Below are 15,508 nucleotides of genomic sequence, written 5' to 3'. Positions count from 1 at the left end.
GAGCACTTTCTTAGCCTCCTTTTAATATTTTAGATTCCTCAATGCCTTCACAAATGTGATTTTTCATACCTGGGATCTTCTCATAAGCAGGGTTTCTTGTTTATCTCTTTCATTTTCAGATTTAACTTTTTTTTCTCTCCTTATCCCTTCCACCTGGATCACTTCACACATATATGGACTTCAACTGGGAAAAAAGTCATCTGATTTCTCAGCTGTGCAAATTATTAGCCCATTCAAGACCTATAAGAAAATGAAGATACAGCAAAAGAGAATATTGTTCCTTCTGTTCACATTTTCAGAGTCTCACGAAAAATTTTACTCCAGTTATTTTTCTTGCATTGGCTTGGCTGTTGGGTTGGGAATGGCTTCAGAGCCTAGAGGACAGGAGGTGGGTGGGCCCTGCACACACTGCACTCCAGGAAATCCCAAGCTGCCTTACAAGCTCCCACTTGGAGGAAAAGAATCATGGCCTCACCTAGTCCCCAAGTGAGGTATTTCCAACTCCTTGCAAGAGACTCCTCAAAACTGTGTTTTCTCTTCAGCATCTGGTCCTAAGTGGACAGAGGACCTCAGAGCTACTGGAGTCTTCTGCTTGTGGCTTGGTACCCCTCCCCCAGTGGCAAAGCACTGGGAAATGAGTGCGGTGATAATATTTTTTTTTTCAGACTAGCAGAACACAAAGAGTTTTTGAGTTGCTATAGGCAGTACTTTTTTTCTAATATGTGTACACAGTCATTTTCTCTTTTCTTTTTTTTTTTTTAACTTTTAGAGAACTGCCAGACAGGCCAAGGAAAGAAGCCAGGCAAGAAGACTCTCTCTAGCATCAAAACACGGCTCAGACATCACACGATTTTTGGTAAAGAAATGAAGTTAAAATTTTTTTGAATGGACGACAGTTTATATGTGGAGAATTCAACAAATTTTTTTTCCTGTTTAATATTTTAAGAGTGAAAATTTTCAGAACAAAAATCAAGCATTCACCTTCCCTTTTCATGTTCAATACCTTTTGAAAGTACTTCCCAGAAACAGATACAATTCTCAATGTTTCTGTGATCTTCTTGACTTCATGGAGACTGTCAGTGATGTTGCGGTAAGGTTTTGTTACGCTTTCATTCCCCCGACTATACTTTCATCATGGTATTACGCATAGATTTTTTAAAAATATGCTCTCAATTACTTGAAAAATACTGCTGGATTAGTACTGGTTCTGAACTGCGGTGTTTCTAAATGGAACATTGTAAAACCAAAAGAGAAATTTTGGAGGCAAATCATCATTATTCGGGAATTCTGGCCAGGCGTGACCTGCCTGTTTAGTATGCAAGAAAGACATACTCACCAAATGCTTCCAAGATGGGCTTGAGGTGCACATTTTGAGTGTTGTCTTCTTTGTTTTATTTCTTAGTCAGTTGTCTTTACTGAAAAGATGCTTTTGAAAATAAGCTAATTGGACCTGTGGTGTTTGGACAATTCGGGGGTTCTGGCTAAACTAACTTAAAAATATTTAAACTGCAAACATAAAATGTAAGATGTCACTTAAACTTCATTTTTTAGTGAGTTTGTTTTGATGCATAAAAGTGGGCTTATTGTCAAAGCACCCTTTCTCTCCTGGTTATCATTTTGTTTTTAAAATCCTATTTTATTAAAAGTGTACCTCTTTTAAAAGGAATGATAATGATAAAACACTTAAAGCATGATCAGGTGGAGACAAGTTTTTAAGAAGTACAAGGGTACTATTAAAATGCAACTGATGTTCAAAAATAAGAGTGATGCTGAAACAAAACTAAGGCATAATCCTGCAGTATGTCAGTCATGAGGTCACAGAGTCAGAGCTACATGAAATCCAGGACCAAGCAAGAACTACTTTACAAAAGGCCTGTTGTTTGTTAAATACTGTTTGGATATAAACCTCATTAGTTTGAGCACTCTGTAACTTTAATTAGTAGCTGGTATTTTACAATGTAGAGGGCTTATTATAAATTTTATACCATCATAAATCATCTTTTCAGAGTTTTTATTATGTTTATAATATTTCATTGTATGAGATCAAATAGTATTATTTTATAAATTAGTTGGGCTTTCTTTGGCCTCCTTTCTGCTCTGCTAATCAGGCTCTTTGCAGTTTTCTGCCTCATTGCCAGGGTAACCTAGGAGTCCACACTGTTGAGAGCTGAGAAGCCAGCACGCTACGTTTCCTCTGGCATGAGGTGTCTGTAAGTGAGACTTTGGTCTAAGTAGGTCAGATCTGAATGGCGCTTGCTCTATAGATCAAACTAAAGTGGCAATACTAGGGAGAAAGTTCTCAGATGTAGGAACTGTAGGATGGTTTGAGGTGAAATGACCCATGAAGATGGTTTCTCTGCTTGACTGATTTCAAAATTCCAATCAATTAAAAATGCTGTAAGAGCATCAAGAAGAATAAAATGGTTAGGAATATATTTAACCAAGGAGGTGAAATATTTATACACTGAAACTTGCAGTCTTTCATAAAAGAAATTAAAAAAAAAAACCCAATCAAATGGAAAGAATTCCACATTCATGGATCAAAAAACTTAATATTGTTAAAATGTCCATGCTACCCAAAGCTTTGTACAGACTCAGGGTAATCCCTATCAAAATTCCAATGGCATTTTTTCACAGAAATTTAAAAATACATCCTGAAGTTTGCACAGAACCACAGAAGATCCCAAAAAGCCAAAGCAAACTTGAGAAAGAAGAACAAAGCTAACAGCATCATGCTCCCTGATTCCAAACTATATTACAAAGTGTGGTAACCAAAGCACTGGCATAAACACCCAGAGATCAGTGGGACAAAATCACGCACCCAGAGATCAGCCCATGTATGTATTCAACTGATTTTCAACAAACAAACCAAGAATATACAGTGGGGAAAGGACAGCCTCTTCAATAAAGGATGTTGAGGAAACTGAACAGCCACATACAAAAGAATGAAACTGGACCCCTGTTTTAAACCATACAGACAAAACAACTCAAAATGGATTAAGGACTTGAACGTTAGACCTGAAATCATAAAACTCCTAGTAGAAAACATTGGGAATAAGCTCCTTAACATCAATCTTGGCTTGGATTATTTGGATTTGACACCAAATTTTTGTTGTACAGGCAACAAAAGCATAAACAAACAAGTGGGACTATATCAAACTAAAAACCTTCTGCCCAGTAGAGGAGACCAACAGAATGTAGACAGCCACAGAATGGAAGAAAATATTTGCAAGCCACATATCCATTAAGAGGTTAATATCCAAATTATATAAGGAACTCATACAACTCAACAGCAAAAAAATACAAATAATCCAATTATGGGCAAAGCACCTGAATAGACATTTTTCCAAAGAAGGCATACAGATGGCCCAACAGGTATATGAAAAAGTGCTCAACATCACTAATCATCAGGGAAATGCAAATCAAACCATGTGAAATATCTATCACCTCACACCTGTTAAGATGACTATTATCAAAAAGACAAGAGATAACAAATGCTGGTGAGGATCGGGAGAAAAAGGAACCCTTGTGCACTGTTGATAGGAATGTAAATTGGTACAGCTACTATGGAAAACAGTATGGTGGTTCCTCAAGAAACTGAAAGAACTACCAGCAGTCCCACTGGTATATGTCTAAAGGAAATGAAACCATTATCTTCAAGAGGTATCTTGTACTGCCTCCTTTGTTCATTGCAACATTATTCACAATAGCCAAGGTATGAAAACAGTGTAACCGTCATCAACAGATGAATGCATAAAGAAAATGTAGTAGATGTATACAACAGAGTATTACTCAGCTTTGCAAAAGAAGGAAATCCTGCCATTTGCAACAACATGAACCTGGAAGGCATTATGCTAAGTGAAATAACCGAGAGGAAGAAGGACCAATACAGCATGATGTCGCTTACATTCATGAAATCCTTAAAAAAAAAAAAAGTCAAACTTACAGAAACAGAATGTAGAAAAGTGGTTACCAGGGACTGAGAGGTAGGGAGAGCTTGATGAAAGGATAGAAACTTTGTTAGATGATGAATACAGAGCTCAGTGGTAGAGTATGTGCTTAACATGCACAAGGTCCTGGGTACCTCCATTTAAATACATAAATAAACCTAATTACCTCCCCTCTCCCCCCAAAAAAGAGATGAATAAAATCTGAGGATGTTGATCACACTGTGCTGTATAACAGAAATTGCTAAAAGGATAGAACTTATATGTTCTCTTCAAAAAAGAAAAATGTGTATATGAGAGTATGGATGTGTCCATTACCTAGATGGTGGTCATCTCTTCACAGGTGTATGTGTATCAAATTATCATGTTGTATACTTTATGTATCTTACAATTTTATTTGTCCATCATACCTCAGTACTGCTGGAGGAAAAAGATGCTGTAAGGACCAATGAGCATTTGCCACACAGGACGAGTGGCCCATCCCCACCCTTCCTGCCATGTCTCAAAGCTTTGGGTCCTGCCTTCCCCTAATCTGATCTACTTTCCAAACTGTCCATGTCCAGTGCCAGGCTGTTCTTCTTTTCTGTTCACCATCACTGAGTGACATTGACCTCCAGACACTCTCTGATGACTGATAGTCACTTTTAGTGGCCCCAGAGCCATGGACATGATCTCACTGTCAGCATTAATCACAGCCCAATGTACATTTCTTGGAGAGATTTTCCTGTGACAAATGAATGCCTTTCTACATTCTCTTAGCTACTGATGGGAAAAGGATTTTTTGCCCACATGCCTTACTAATAAATCTTCAGATCCTTGAGTGAAACCTTTAAAATACAGTTTCTTAAGAAATAAAAGGATGAAGCACTTTAAATTATTATGTCTAAGAATTCAACATTCTTGAACCCTTCAAAATAAAATGAAAAAAAAAATTGCATTTACTTACAGGATACAGAATCATGGATATCACACATCAAAAATAGGTTGTTGAAGTATCTCTTTTTCTTACTACTGCATATTCTTAACATTTTAGTTGCGTATTATTAACCTCTCATTTCACCTTTCATTCTTTAAACTGTGAGCTCCTAGTCACCGCACAAGTCTATTTGAATATTCATCCACCAGAAAAACGTCCTATCTCCTCTCAACTTTGTCAGTTGTTTTATGTTGTTACAGGGGTTCTGCCGCCCTGGTTGTGTTCACATTTGCTACTGGAAACAGCACCAGTGTGGAAATGCATTCTGCCTTCCGACGACTGCCTCTGTGCTTCAACAACTTCTCTCCAGGCTCTTTAAAATTACTGTGTAGCTCTGTCTCATTAGTAGCTACTAGCTTTTTTTTTTTTTTTTTTTTTTTTTTTTTTTTTTTGCTAGAAACTGGCATATGAAACACCTTAAAAATGTTAATTATTCTGCATCTCCTAAAGTATTCATATTTCAGTCTCTTTGCTCTTAGACATCTGCCTTCCCTACAACCAGAGTTCACCAGTATATCACGGAAACCCCAGACATCTGTATCTGTGTGACAGCTAGGGTCCGTTTAAGAAAGATCCCAGACAGCCAGAAGCAGCGGCTGGGGTAGCCAGCAGCAGTGAGCGTGGAGACCAACTGAGGTCCATAGCGCCCCCTGGGGAGATAGAGGCGGGCAGTGGGGTCTGCATGGCAGTTGAGTACTATGAACCCTGCGGCTCCGAGGTGACCTACCTGGAGGTGGCAAGTGCTGTGAAGGAGCAGTATCCTGGCATGGAGATGGTGTCACGACTCAGCAGCACAGGGGCCTTGGAAATCAATGGACATCTGGCATTCTTCAAGCTGGAGAATGGCTTCCCTAATGAGAAAGATCTGAGTACCTGCAATGCTGGGAAGACCCCTGGTTCACTCTGCCCCTACAATGAATGCATCATCCCCTTTCCCATCTCTGCGCTTTAGCTCATTAAGGCCAGCAATGCGCCAGTGATGGTGAACCCCTAGGAAAGATCACCAATAGCCGCCTTCCCTGTGTCATCCTGTGACGATACTGATTCTGGATTTCTGCTCTCTTCTGGTCGCCCCTTTGCTCCTGCTGAGGGCTCCCCACGGCAGGTTTTGCTTCATTTACCTCCTGGTAGCTCAGAGACCCTAGTTTCCACTTCATCTCTTTGGGTACTAGAGGGAATACATGCTCCTGTGGTCTTGTGGGGTGGAAGAGAGACCCTCTCCATGGACACTTACAAAGCCACCTCATACTCTTTTCCCAGGATTAGTGCCCACAAAAGTCTGCTCCCCTCTCCAGCTTAGTCATACCTGTCAGATGCTACCATAATTCTGATATATTTTTCACTTAACTTACAAAATGAGCTACAAAACTTACCAAACTCAGGTCTGGCTGCTTGCTGCTCAAGAAGCAGTACCAAAGGGGCAAGTGTTGATAGGAAGAAAAGTTGCTTTTAATCATAAAGCTGGCAATCTGGAGAGAAGGCAGAATCATGTTCTTCAAAAACCAACTTCAAAAATTATTTTAAAGAAAAAAGGAGAGGTAATCTCAGTTAACCACTGAGGTGAGGGAGCATACTTGTAGCTGTCTTCCACCACATGCAGGCGTGTGGACTCATGACCTTTCTGTAGGTGCTATCTTGTTCACAGCCTGTTTGCAAGATGACTGAGGGGAGGCTAGGGAAGAGACCTGGTCATCTGTTAAGTGCTTATTCTCCATTTCTGCGTCTTTGATCTATGGAAAGAACCAACAGGTTAGGCAAGGTATCATGTGGTCAAAAGATGTGAAAGGTGTGCTAGGGTTGGAGATGAGTGGAGCATGGGGGTGCCTGATGTCAAAGTTAGGTAATGTATACCTTTGCTAAAGTGACAAGGCAAAAGGGGTTTACTGTTAAGGGTGGTGCCCTGCAAAGAGCTGCTTACCAACCACTCCTGTCAGATACCATTACACTTGTATGGGATTAGGGAGGAAGCTCTGTCTTCTGTAACTGCTTCATGCTGAGAAAGGGCATCGAGGTCTTAGGTGAAAGATACCAACTTGGGTTTGAAGCATCTCTTTGCTGACAGGTTTAGTTGCTGGCTTACATATATGGGCAGAACAAGCTACAATTATTTGGATGGCCACAGAGATACAGATTATTATGAGCAGTAGTGTTAATCTCATTCTCTTAAGGCCAGTCCTTGGAATTGTGCTGGCTGTAGATTCAATCCTGCTGAAGATGGAGCAGCTTATGGCTACCATCTGGCCATCATACAGTTAGCCTTTCCCTCTGGTGGCTGTTACAGTGTCTGTAAAACAACTCGGGAATGTGCATCAGACAGTGAGTCTGTGACTCTTGTCCTGATCATTAACTGCTTAAACCTGCTCCTTTGTGACACAGGGAAGCCTGAGCGATTTCAGCTTTTCTACAAGTAAGAGTCAGGGGACATAGGGGTCTTTGTACCTGCTGGGGTGGGGGCGGTGCACAGGGTTCTGCTCAGTTCCAAAACTGCTATTACAGTACCTGACCCTAGCAAGTTCTCTGCACATACAGTTCACACACACAGCCTGGTCTTGACTGTAACTTCAGATTGCTACACCCCACCTTTAGTCACCTGTACAGTCCTGCAAAATGTTTTACATGCTTTCCAAACAATATTGCCATATAGAACTATGTCTTAACTCATGCCTCTGCTCTCATCAAATGGAAATTTTAAAAGGCATATATGAAATATTACTATGCTCTTGTTCTGTTGTTACTGTTGTTTTGAAAGCAGTTCTACAATAAAATATATAGAAATAAATTTAACCAAGTGAAAGATCTGTACAATGAAAACTCCAAGTCTTTGTTCAAAGAAATTGAAAAAGACACAAACAAATGGAAAAACATCCTGTGTTCATGGATTGGAAGAATTAATATTGTTAAAATGGCCATAGTACTCAAAGCTATCTACACATTCACTATAACTGGCATCAAAATACCAAAGGCATTCTTTACAAAAATAGAAGAAACAATCCAAAAATTTGTATGGAACCACAAAAGGCTCTGAATAGCCAAAGCAATCCTGAGAAAAAAGAACAAAGTGAGAGGTATCACATCTCCAGGTTTCAAATTATACTACAAAGCCATAGTAATAAAAACAGTATGGTACTGGTACAAAAACAGACACATTGACCAGTGGAACAAAATAGCCCAGAATCAAATCCCTGCATATATGGTCAACTGATAACTGACATGTGAGCCAAGGATACCAAATGGGGAAAGGACAGTTTCTTCAAATAATATTTCTGGGAAAAGTGGAGAAACACATGCAGAACAATGAAATTGGACCCCTGTCTTACACTACTCACAAAAATTAACCCCAAATGGATTAAAGACTTAAACATAAGACCTGATAAAACTCCTAGAAGAAAACAGAGAACAATCTCATCAATGTTGGTCTTGGCAATGTTTTTTAACATGATGTCAAAAGCACAAACAACAAAAACAAAAATCAACAACTAGAACTATCAAAAGTTTCTGCATAGCAAAAGAAGCAATTAACAAAATGAGAAATCTATAGAATGGGAGAGAACTTTTGCAAACCATGTATCAGATAAGAGGTTACTTATAGGAAATAAGTATAGGAAAATATAGGAAATATAGGAAAAAAACTCAGTCAACTTAGTAACAAAGAAAAACAAATGATCTGAAAATACATTTTTCCAAAGAGGACATCAGAATGACCAACAGACATATGAAAAAGTGCTCAACCTTACTAATCATCAGAGAAATGCAAATCAAAACCACAATGAGATATCAACTCACACCTGTTAAAATGGCTATTATCAAGAAGAGAATATAGATGCTGATGAGGATGTGATGAAAAGGGAACATATATACATTGTTAGTAGGAATGTAAATTGGTCCAACTAGTACAGAAAACAATATGGTGATTCTTCAAAAAAATTAGAAATAAAAGAACAGAGGTGGAGGTATCACACTTCTTGACTTAAGATTATACTACAAAGCGACAGTAATCAAACAGTATGGTACTGGCACAAAAACAGACACATAGATCAATGGAACAAAATAGAGAGCCAAGAAATAAGAAGGCAAGAATATACAATGGAGAAGACAGTCTCTTCAATACATGGTACAGGGAAAACTGGACAGCTACATGTAAAAGAATGAAATTAGAATATTTTCTGACACCATATATAAAAATAAACTCAAAATGGATAAAAGACCTAAATGTAAGACTGGAAACCATAAAACTCTTAGAAGAAAATGTAGGCAAAACACTGACATAAATCGTAGCAATTTTTTTGGATCAATCTCCTAAGCTGCAAAGGAAACAAAAGCAAGAATAAATAAATGGGACCTAATTAAACTTAAGAGCTCTGAACAGCAAAAAATGAAAGGACAACCTAATGAATAGGAGAAAGTATCTGCAAATAACATGACTGATAAGAGGTTAATATTCAAAATATATAAATAGCTCATACAACTCAATATCAAAAAAACAAACATCTCAATTAAGAAATGGGCAGAAGATCTGAATAGACATTTTTCCAAAGAACACATACAGATGGCCAACAAGCACATTAAAAGATGCTCAACATCATTAATCATCACTGAGAAATCCAAATCAAAATCACAATGAGATATCATCTCACACCTGTCAGCATGGCTATCATCAAAAAGACCACAAACAACAAATGTTGGCAAGGATGTGGAGAAAAGGGAACACTTGTACACTGTTAATGGGAATGTAAATTGCTGCAGCCACTGTGGAGCTGTATGGAGTTTCCTCAAAAAACTAAAAATAGAACTACCATATGATCCAGCCATTCACTCCTGTGGATATATTCAAAGAAAATGAAAACATCAATTTGAAAACATATATGCACTCATAGCAGCATTACTTACAGTTGCCAAGATACAGAAGCAACATAAGTGCCCATCAGCAGATGACTGGATAAAGAAGAAGTGGCATATTTATACAATGGAATACTATTCAGCCATAAAAACCGACAACATAATGCCATTTGCAGCAACATGGATGCTCCTGGAGAATGTCACTCTAAGTGAAGTAAGCCAGAAAGAGAAAGAAAAATACTATATGAGATCGCTCATATGTGGAATCTAAAAAAAAAAAAAACCAAACAAACAAAGCATAAATACAAAACAGAAATAGTCTCACAGACATAGAATACAAACTTGTGGTTGCCAAGGGGGCGGGGGGTGGGAAGAGACAGACTGGGATTTCAAAACTGTAGAGTAGATAAACAAGATTATACTGTATAGCACAGGGAAATATATACAAGATCTTATGGTAGCTCACAGAGAAAAAAATGTGACAATGAATATATATACATGTTCATGTATAACTGAAAAATTGTGCTCTACACTGGAATTTGACACAACATTATAAAATGATTATAAATCAATAAAAAATGTTAAAAAAAAAAAGATGTGGTATATGTATATATATACACACGATGGAATACTACTCAACCATAAAAAAGAATGGAATTTTGCCATTTACGACAGCATGGATGGACATTGCAGGTATTTTGTTTAGTGAAATAAGAGAAAAACAAATACTGTATGAGTTACATGTGGAATCTAAAAAACAAAACTAGTAAGTATAAATCAGAAACAGACTCACAGATCTAAAGAACAAACTAGTGGTTACCAGTGGGGAGCAGGAAGGAAAGAGGGACAAGATAGGGGTAGGGGTAAGGCATTAAGAGATACAAACTACTATGTATAAAATAAATTAACTACAAGGATGTATTTTATAGCACAGGGAATATAGCTAGTATTTTATAATAACTATAAATGGAATATAAACTTGAAAATTTTTAATCAGTATAGTGTACTCCTGAAATTTACATAATATTATAAATCAGCTATACCCTCAGTAATAATAATAAGAATAGCTTGGTGGTTCATGGCCTTTTGTTTTCCATGTACATTTCAGACTATTCTAGCTCCACCAAAAACCAAACAAATCAACAACAAAAAACCCATTTGGGACTTACTTGGAATTGTATAGGTTATTATGAGAGAGAACTGACATCTCTGTGATGGCATCTTTTTATACAAGAATAGCTTCTCTCTCAATTTATGCCTTTTAATCTCTTCCAATAAAGACTTTAAAAAGCTTACATATCTTTTGCCAAATTTACTGCTAGGAAAATAATTTTTTTCTGTTGTGAATTGTATCTTTTTCTAAAAACTAAAGTTTGCATAGCATACATTTTAAAAGATTTTTAATATTCATGATTTCGGTTGCTGTGGGTGTTGTTTCTCACTTATCAAGGATGCCATTTTCTTTATCTTTCCTTAAACTTTATTTTAATTATATTGCTTTTGTCATGTGCAATAAACATATTGCTACATCTCTACAACATCTAATAAAGAGGATTCGAATTTGAAAACTGATCTCCTAAATCAGCACCATGGCTATTCTGACAAGTTCTTTCCTGAGAATCAGCCCAACATAGCTTTTGTCATTTCTTTCCATCAGAACACAGAGATAGGAAAAGTGAAGGTGGGCAGAAGAGGAGATCAGGGCATTCATAATTTCTGTTTAACACAGATAGATTAAAAACTTGGCCTAGAAAACCAAAATGGAAAAACACTGAAAATGTGTGAATCTGGGTAAAGGATTTACAGGATTTCTTTATACTATTTTTGCAACTTTCTAAGTTTTCAAATAAAAAGTTAAATAAAATTTTGAAGAGTAACTAAAGTCATAAACATGACCACACTGGAATTGCTGCCACACTGTCATCTAAAGGAGTCTTTCCTGTTCCTGATCGTCACCCAGGGCAATGAGCATGTCACATTCATGAACAGTTCTCACCACCACTGAAGGGACAACCCCAGGCTGGCTGGTAGCCACAAATTATGCCCTTTTCATTAGGCTAAATGGAAAGGTAAACTGGGCTGATCGGGTGCTTCTCTACGGAAGTGAAAAGGTGAAAGACGGGACTAGTTAGTTAACAGCAAAAGCTGGTATTGAGAGGTGGTGATGCACAAGGGCAGAGAAGCTGACATGGACCGTGAGCAAGCGGAAACTCCAGAGGAACCAAACTGTGGGACAAGAAGAGGAAGCCAACTGGTACTGGGACAGAAAAACAGTAACCCAAGTCACATTCAAGGTCATACACTAGGGTGAGGAGTGCGAATTCCTGCCGCTCAGGTTCTGTAGAGCTGATCCAAATCCAGAAGTCTCCTCCAGACTCTCTGGTCAGCCCTATGATGCTGTTTCATTTTGTGGCCCTCATTGCTCCCTGTGAATCCTTACATTTGGGGCTTTATTCCTCACAACCAAAAGAACCCAACTGCAGCCCTCTAACCAATAACTTTCCCCATGAAATTGAAAAACACTCAACCTTCAATGACTTTATGTAAATACAAGCCTACAGTCATTCATCAAGTTTTGCCACGAATGCTATTTATAGTCACTGTGTTTAACTACATCATTAACCAACCAAAAATTTGAAAACCAGTCTAATTTAAAACCAGCCTGTATTAGCTGGGAATACCATACATTGGGTGGCTTACCAACAGAAATCTATTTCTCATGGCTCTGGAGGCTGGGATCTGAGATCATGGTGCTGGCGTGGCCAAATTCTGGTGAAGGCTGTCTTTCTGGACGCCATCTGTTAACTTCCCGCTGTATCCTCATATGGCAGTAAGAGTGAGAGAGCTCTGTGGGGTCTCTTTTATAAGGACACTAATCCCTTTCATTAGGGTTCCACCTTCATGACTTAATCTTCCAAAGGCCCTGTCTCCTAACACCATCACACTGGGGGGTTAGGATTTCAACATATGAATTCTAGGGGGACACAACCATTGAGTCATCCTTTTATTAAATCTCTTCTTTTCCCTCTGGCTTTCATTCGTTACTGGGCCAAGTTTTCACATGGAACCTATGTGAACACAGAGGCAGGTTTGTCAGCTGGAGTCACATACCAGCATCCAGATATGATTCAAACTTGCATGTCAGCCTAGGGACAAAGTGACCACGTGTCATGACTACCACCTGCTGCACGCGAGACACGCATGGGGACCGCACCTCTGACCTTCCTGTGCATCTGGCCAGGTCCTTCTGCTCTCGCAGCCTAGTTGCACTTCCTCCTTGCCCAGCTTCTCCCATCACTAACCCTGAGAGCACGTTTGAGGGTCACAAACTTAAGACTGTCCTGTGCACAGAGGTGGGAGGAGGGCTAGGAGAGCACCTGCACCCCCGAGACCAGGCGCATTTCTTCAGGTCAGAGCACCTTGTGTGCAGGAAACCCTTGGAGAGCACGTGCAGTTTCAGTTGGGTGTTACTTGTTTTTCACAGGATTCTGTGTATTAAACAAGCTAATGTGCTGCGTTTCTACCCATGTCCAACAGGTTCCAGACACCTTGCTCCCACCCCAGGGTTTGAGGATGTAGTCTTAGGGGGTCTTTGAGTACTCTGATCCTTTTAAAGGTGTTTTTTCATTTCATTGATAATCTAAACAATGAATACCAGCTACTCTGGCTCATCTGGAGATAGGGGTGCCCACACCTACAGTTGGGGTTGCTGCCACAGTGCTACTAAGTGAGCAAAGACCAGTGCCAGCCTCTGCAACAAGCTGTCCCTTTAAGAGGCACCGTACACTGTTCATGAACAGTACACTGTTCATGTTTGAGAAACTCTGGATTTGCTTTTTTAACTGTGGGGAAATGACCTGCCCTAAGATCATACATAATGTGGCTATTTGCAAAGGTTTCAGATGTCTTCAGTGATGAGGGGCCCCAGTTTCCTGGCTCTTCCACAGGACTCGCTGGGTTGGACTGTTCGCATTAACCCAGGTAGGTCCTTCTTGGACGCCTCCCCGCCGCACCCCTGTGCCTGGAGGTAGGTCGGCTTTCCCTGCAGGTGGCTGTACACCACCTTCCAGGGGCAGTTTTCAACCAGGACACTCCTGGGGAATCCCATAAGCACACAAAGGAAACATGCCCAGCTCTCCAGCCAAAGGGCAAGACCTGAAACTCCCAGGCTCTTTGGACAGATTTATTTTTAGGGACGTTCTATGGCTCCGCCGAGCCACATCCTGTTGGGACTGAGCTCATCCTGCTCACATACAGTGCAGGGGAGTTGCCTTCTTCTTACACCACAGCCAGTTAAGCTACAGAAGCCTCTTGATGGCCAGCCAGGAAGGAGCCTTTCAAACTTACTCAGAGCGCTTTTACTCTCCTGGTGTGACCCCGCCTACCAGGTATTCAGCCTGTCACTTGAGAGCTTAAGAAGTGGAGTTCACTGCTTGCAGTCAATTCCCGCACCCCCAATCTTTTGAATATCCTGAAACAACAGGAATGAAGGATATCAGTTAAGAGTATTCCTAGGCTCCTGCATCAGCTGCTGAATATGTAAAACCCTGCGCAGAGAGGAGCCTCCTGCCACTTGGCCCGGGTAGGACAGGGCAGGCAGGCAGGATCCAGCCAGCTTCCAAGAAGCAGGGGTCAGCCCTGGCCAAAGAGAAGATGACTGGGCCCTCTCCCTACGAAGCTCTCCTTCCGTGACGTTATGCCTTCAGTCCCAGAATAGTCGGGAACGTTTGGGAAATTCACACTCTAAAAATATTTCCTTTTTTCACGTAGGCAAGATAACACAGGAGTGACAGTGGGTTACTAAGAATGCCGCTCCCTCATTATATAATATGGACAAAAATAAAGAATGTTCTTGGCCAAAAATAGGGCTGAGAAAGAGGAATATGAATAAATAGCACTGACAAGTCATTATTTACTCAAACTGTCAAAATGGCTGAAGAACTAAAAAGTTTCGATCCGCATCCCATCACTTGCTAGTCAGGTCTGACTGGCCCCTGGAGGGAGCCCATGGTACCTTCCTGACAAGTGTTTGACAGAAGCAGGTCCCCTTGGGGAAAGGCAAGTTGCAGCAGTACCCATACCCCCATCACTAGTCAACGGTCAGAGCAGGGACTCCTGGGCTCTGTTCTGGACACCCCCCATGAAACAAGCCAGCCATGTGTCAGGCAGATCCCACCAGAGTGCACAGAGCAGTGCTCTTCCTGGGGGGCTGCTGAGCTGGCAGGTGGCTATGCCAGACTGGTTATGAGCCACAAACCCCTCTCCTAAGGGGGCACCTGGCCCCTCAGGGGTCAGAGCAGGGCATCCAGACTCATCCCAGCCTTCACTGTCCCCCGCCCAGGCTTCACCAAGTCCTGCTGGTGTCACTTGCTGAATCTCTCACCCCATTACCACCACCATGGTCCAGGCCACTGTCACCTCGTGCGGAGATCACCATGGCGATCACCATTTCCTAACGGGTCTGAGTCTAGTCTTGCTCCTCAGTTCCTCCACTGAAAACCTTTCAGAGCTTCTCTGCTCTCACTCGACAAGCTCCAAATGCCTCAATGGGCCACATGAGGCTCGGAACCAGTCGTTGTAGCCTCGGCAGCCTCCCTGCTTTCTCTCCCCTCTGCTCTAGCCATGAGGGCACAGGGACTGGGGGCCTCTGCAGATAAGTCCCTAGGCCTGGAATGCGCCACGACTCTTCCTGACTTCCCGCCCCAGCCCTTTGCCTCAACAAAGTCTATGCAGCCTTTAAATGTAACGT

The 15,508-nt window shown here is 40.6% G+C and overlaps 1 protein-coding gene across 5 annotated transcripts in view; it reads left to right on the top strand.

The window, feature by feature from the left end:
* ZRANB3 (zinc finger RANBP2-type containing 3) overlaps positions 1–11,054 on the top strand; it is a 216,722-nt gene extending 205,668 nt beyond the window's left edge. For all 5 annotated transcript variants that reach the window (XM_045508866.2, XM_045508865.2, XM_074363564.1 and 2 more), the window contains one exon: positions 770–11,054. In XM_045508866.2, the coding sequence (XP_045364822.2) occupies positions 770–868 (99 nt within the window). In that variant the 3' untranslated portion in view covers positions 869–11,054. The remainder of the gene's footprint in view (positions 1–769) is intronic.
* The last annotated feature ends 4,454 nt before the right edge of the window (positions 11,055–15,508 follow it).

This window comes from Camelus bactrianus, chromosome 5 (genome assembly GCF_048773025.1).
Source record: "Camelus bactrianus isolate YW-2024 breed Bactrian camel chromosome 5, ASM4877302v1, whole genome shotgun sequence".
Lineage (NCBI taxonomy): Eukaryota > Metazoa > Chordata > Mammalia > Artiodactyla > Camelidae > Camelus > Camelus bactrianus.
The sequence above is the reverse complement of the archived record's forward strand: the minus strand, read 5'-3'. Positions and strand labels throughout refer to the sequence as shown.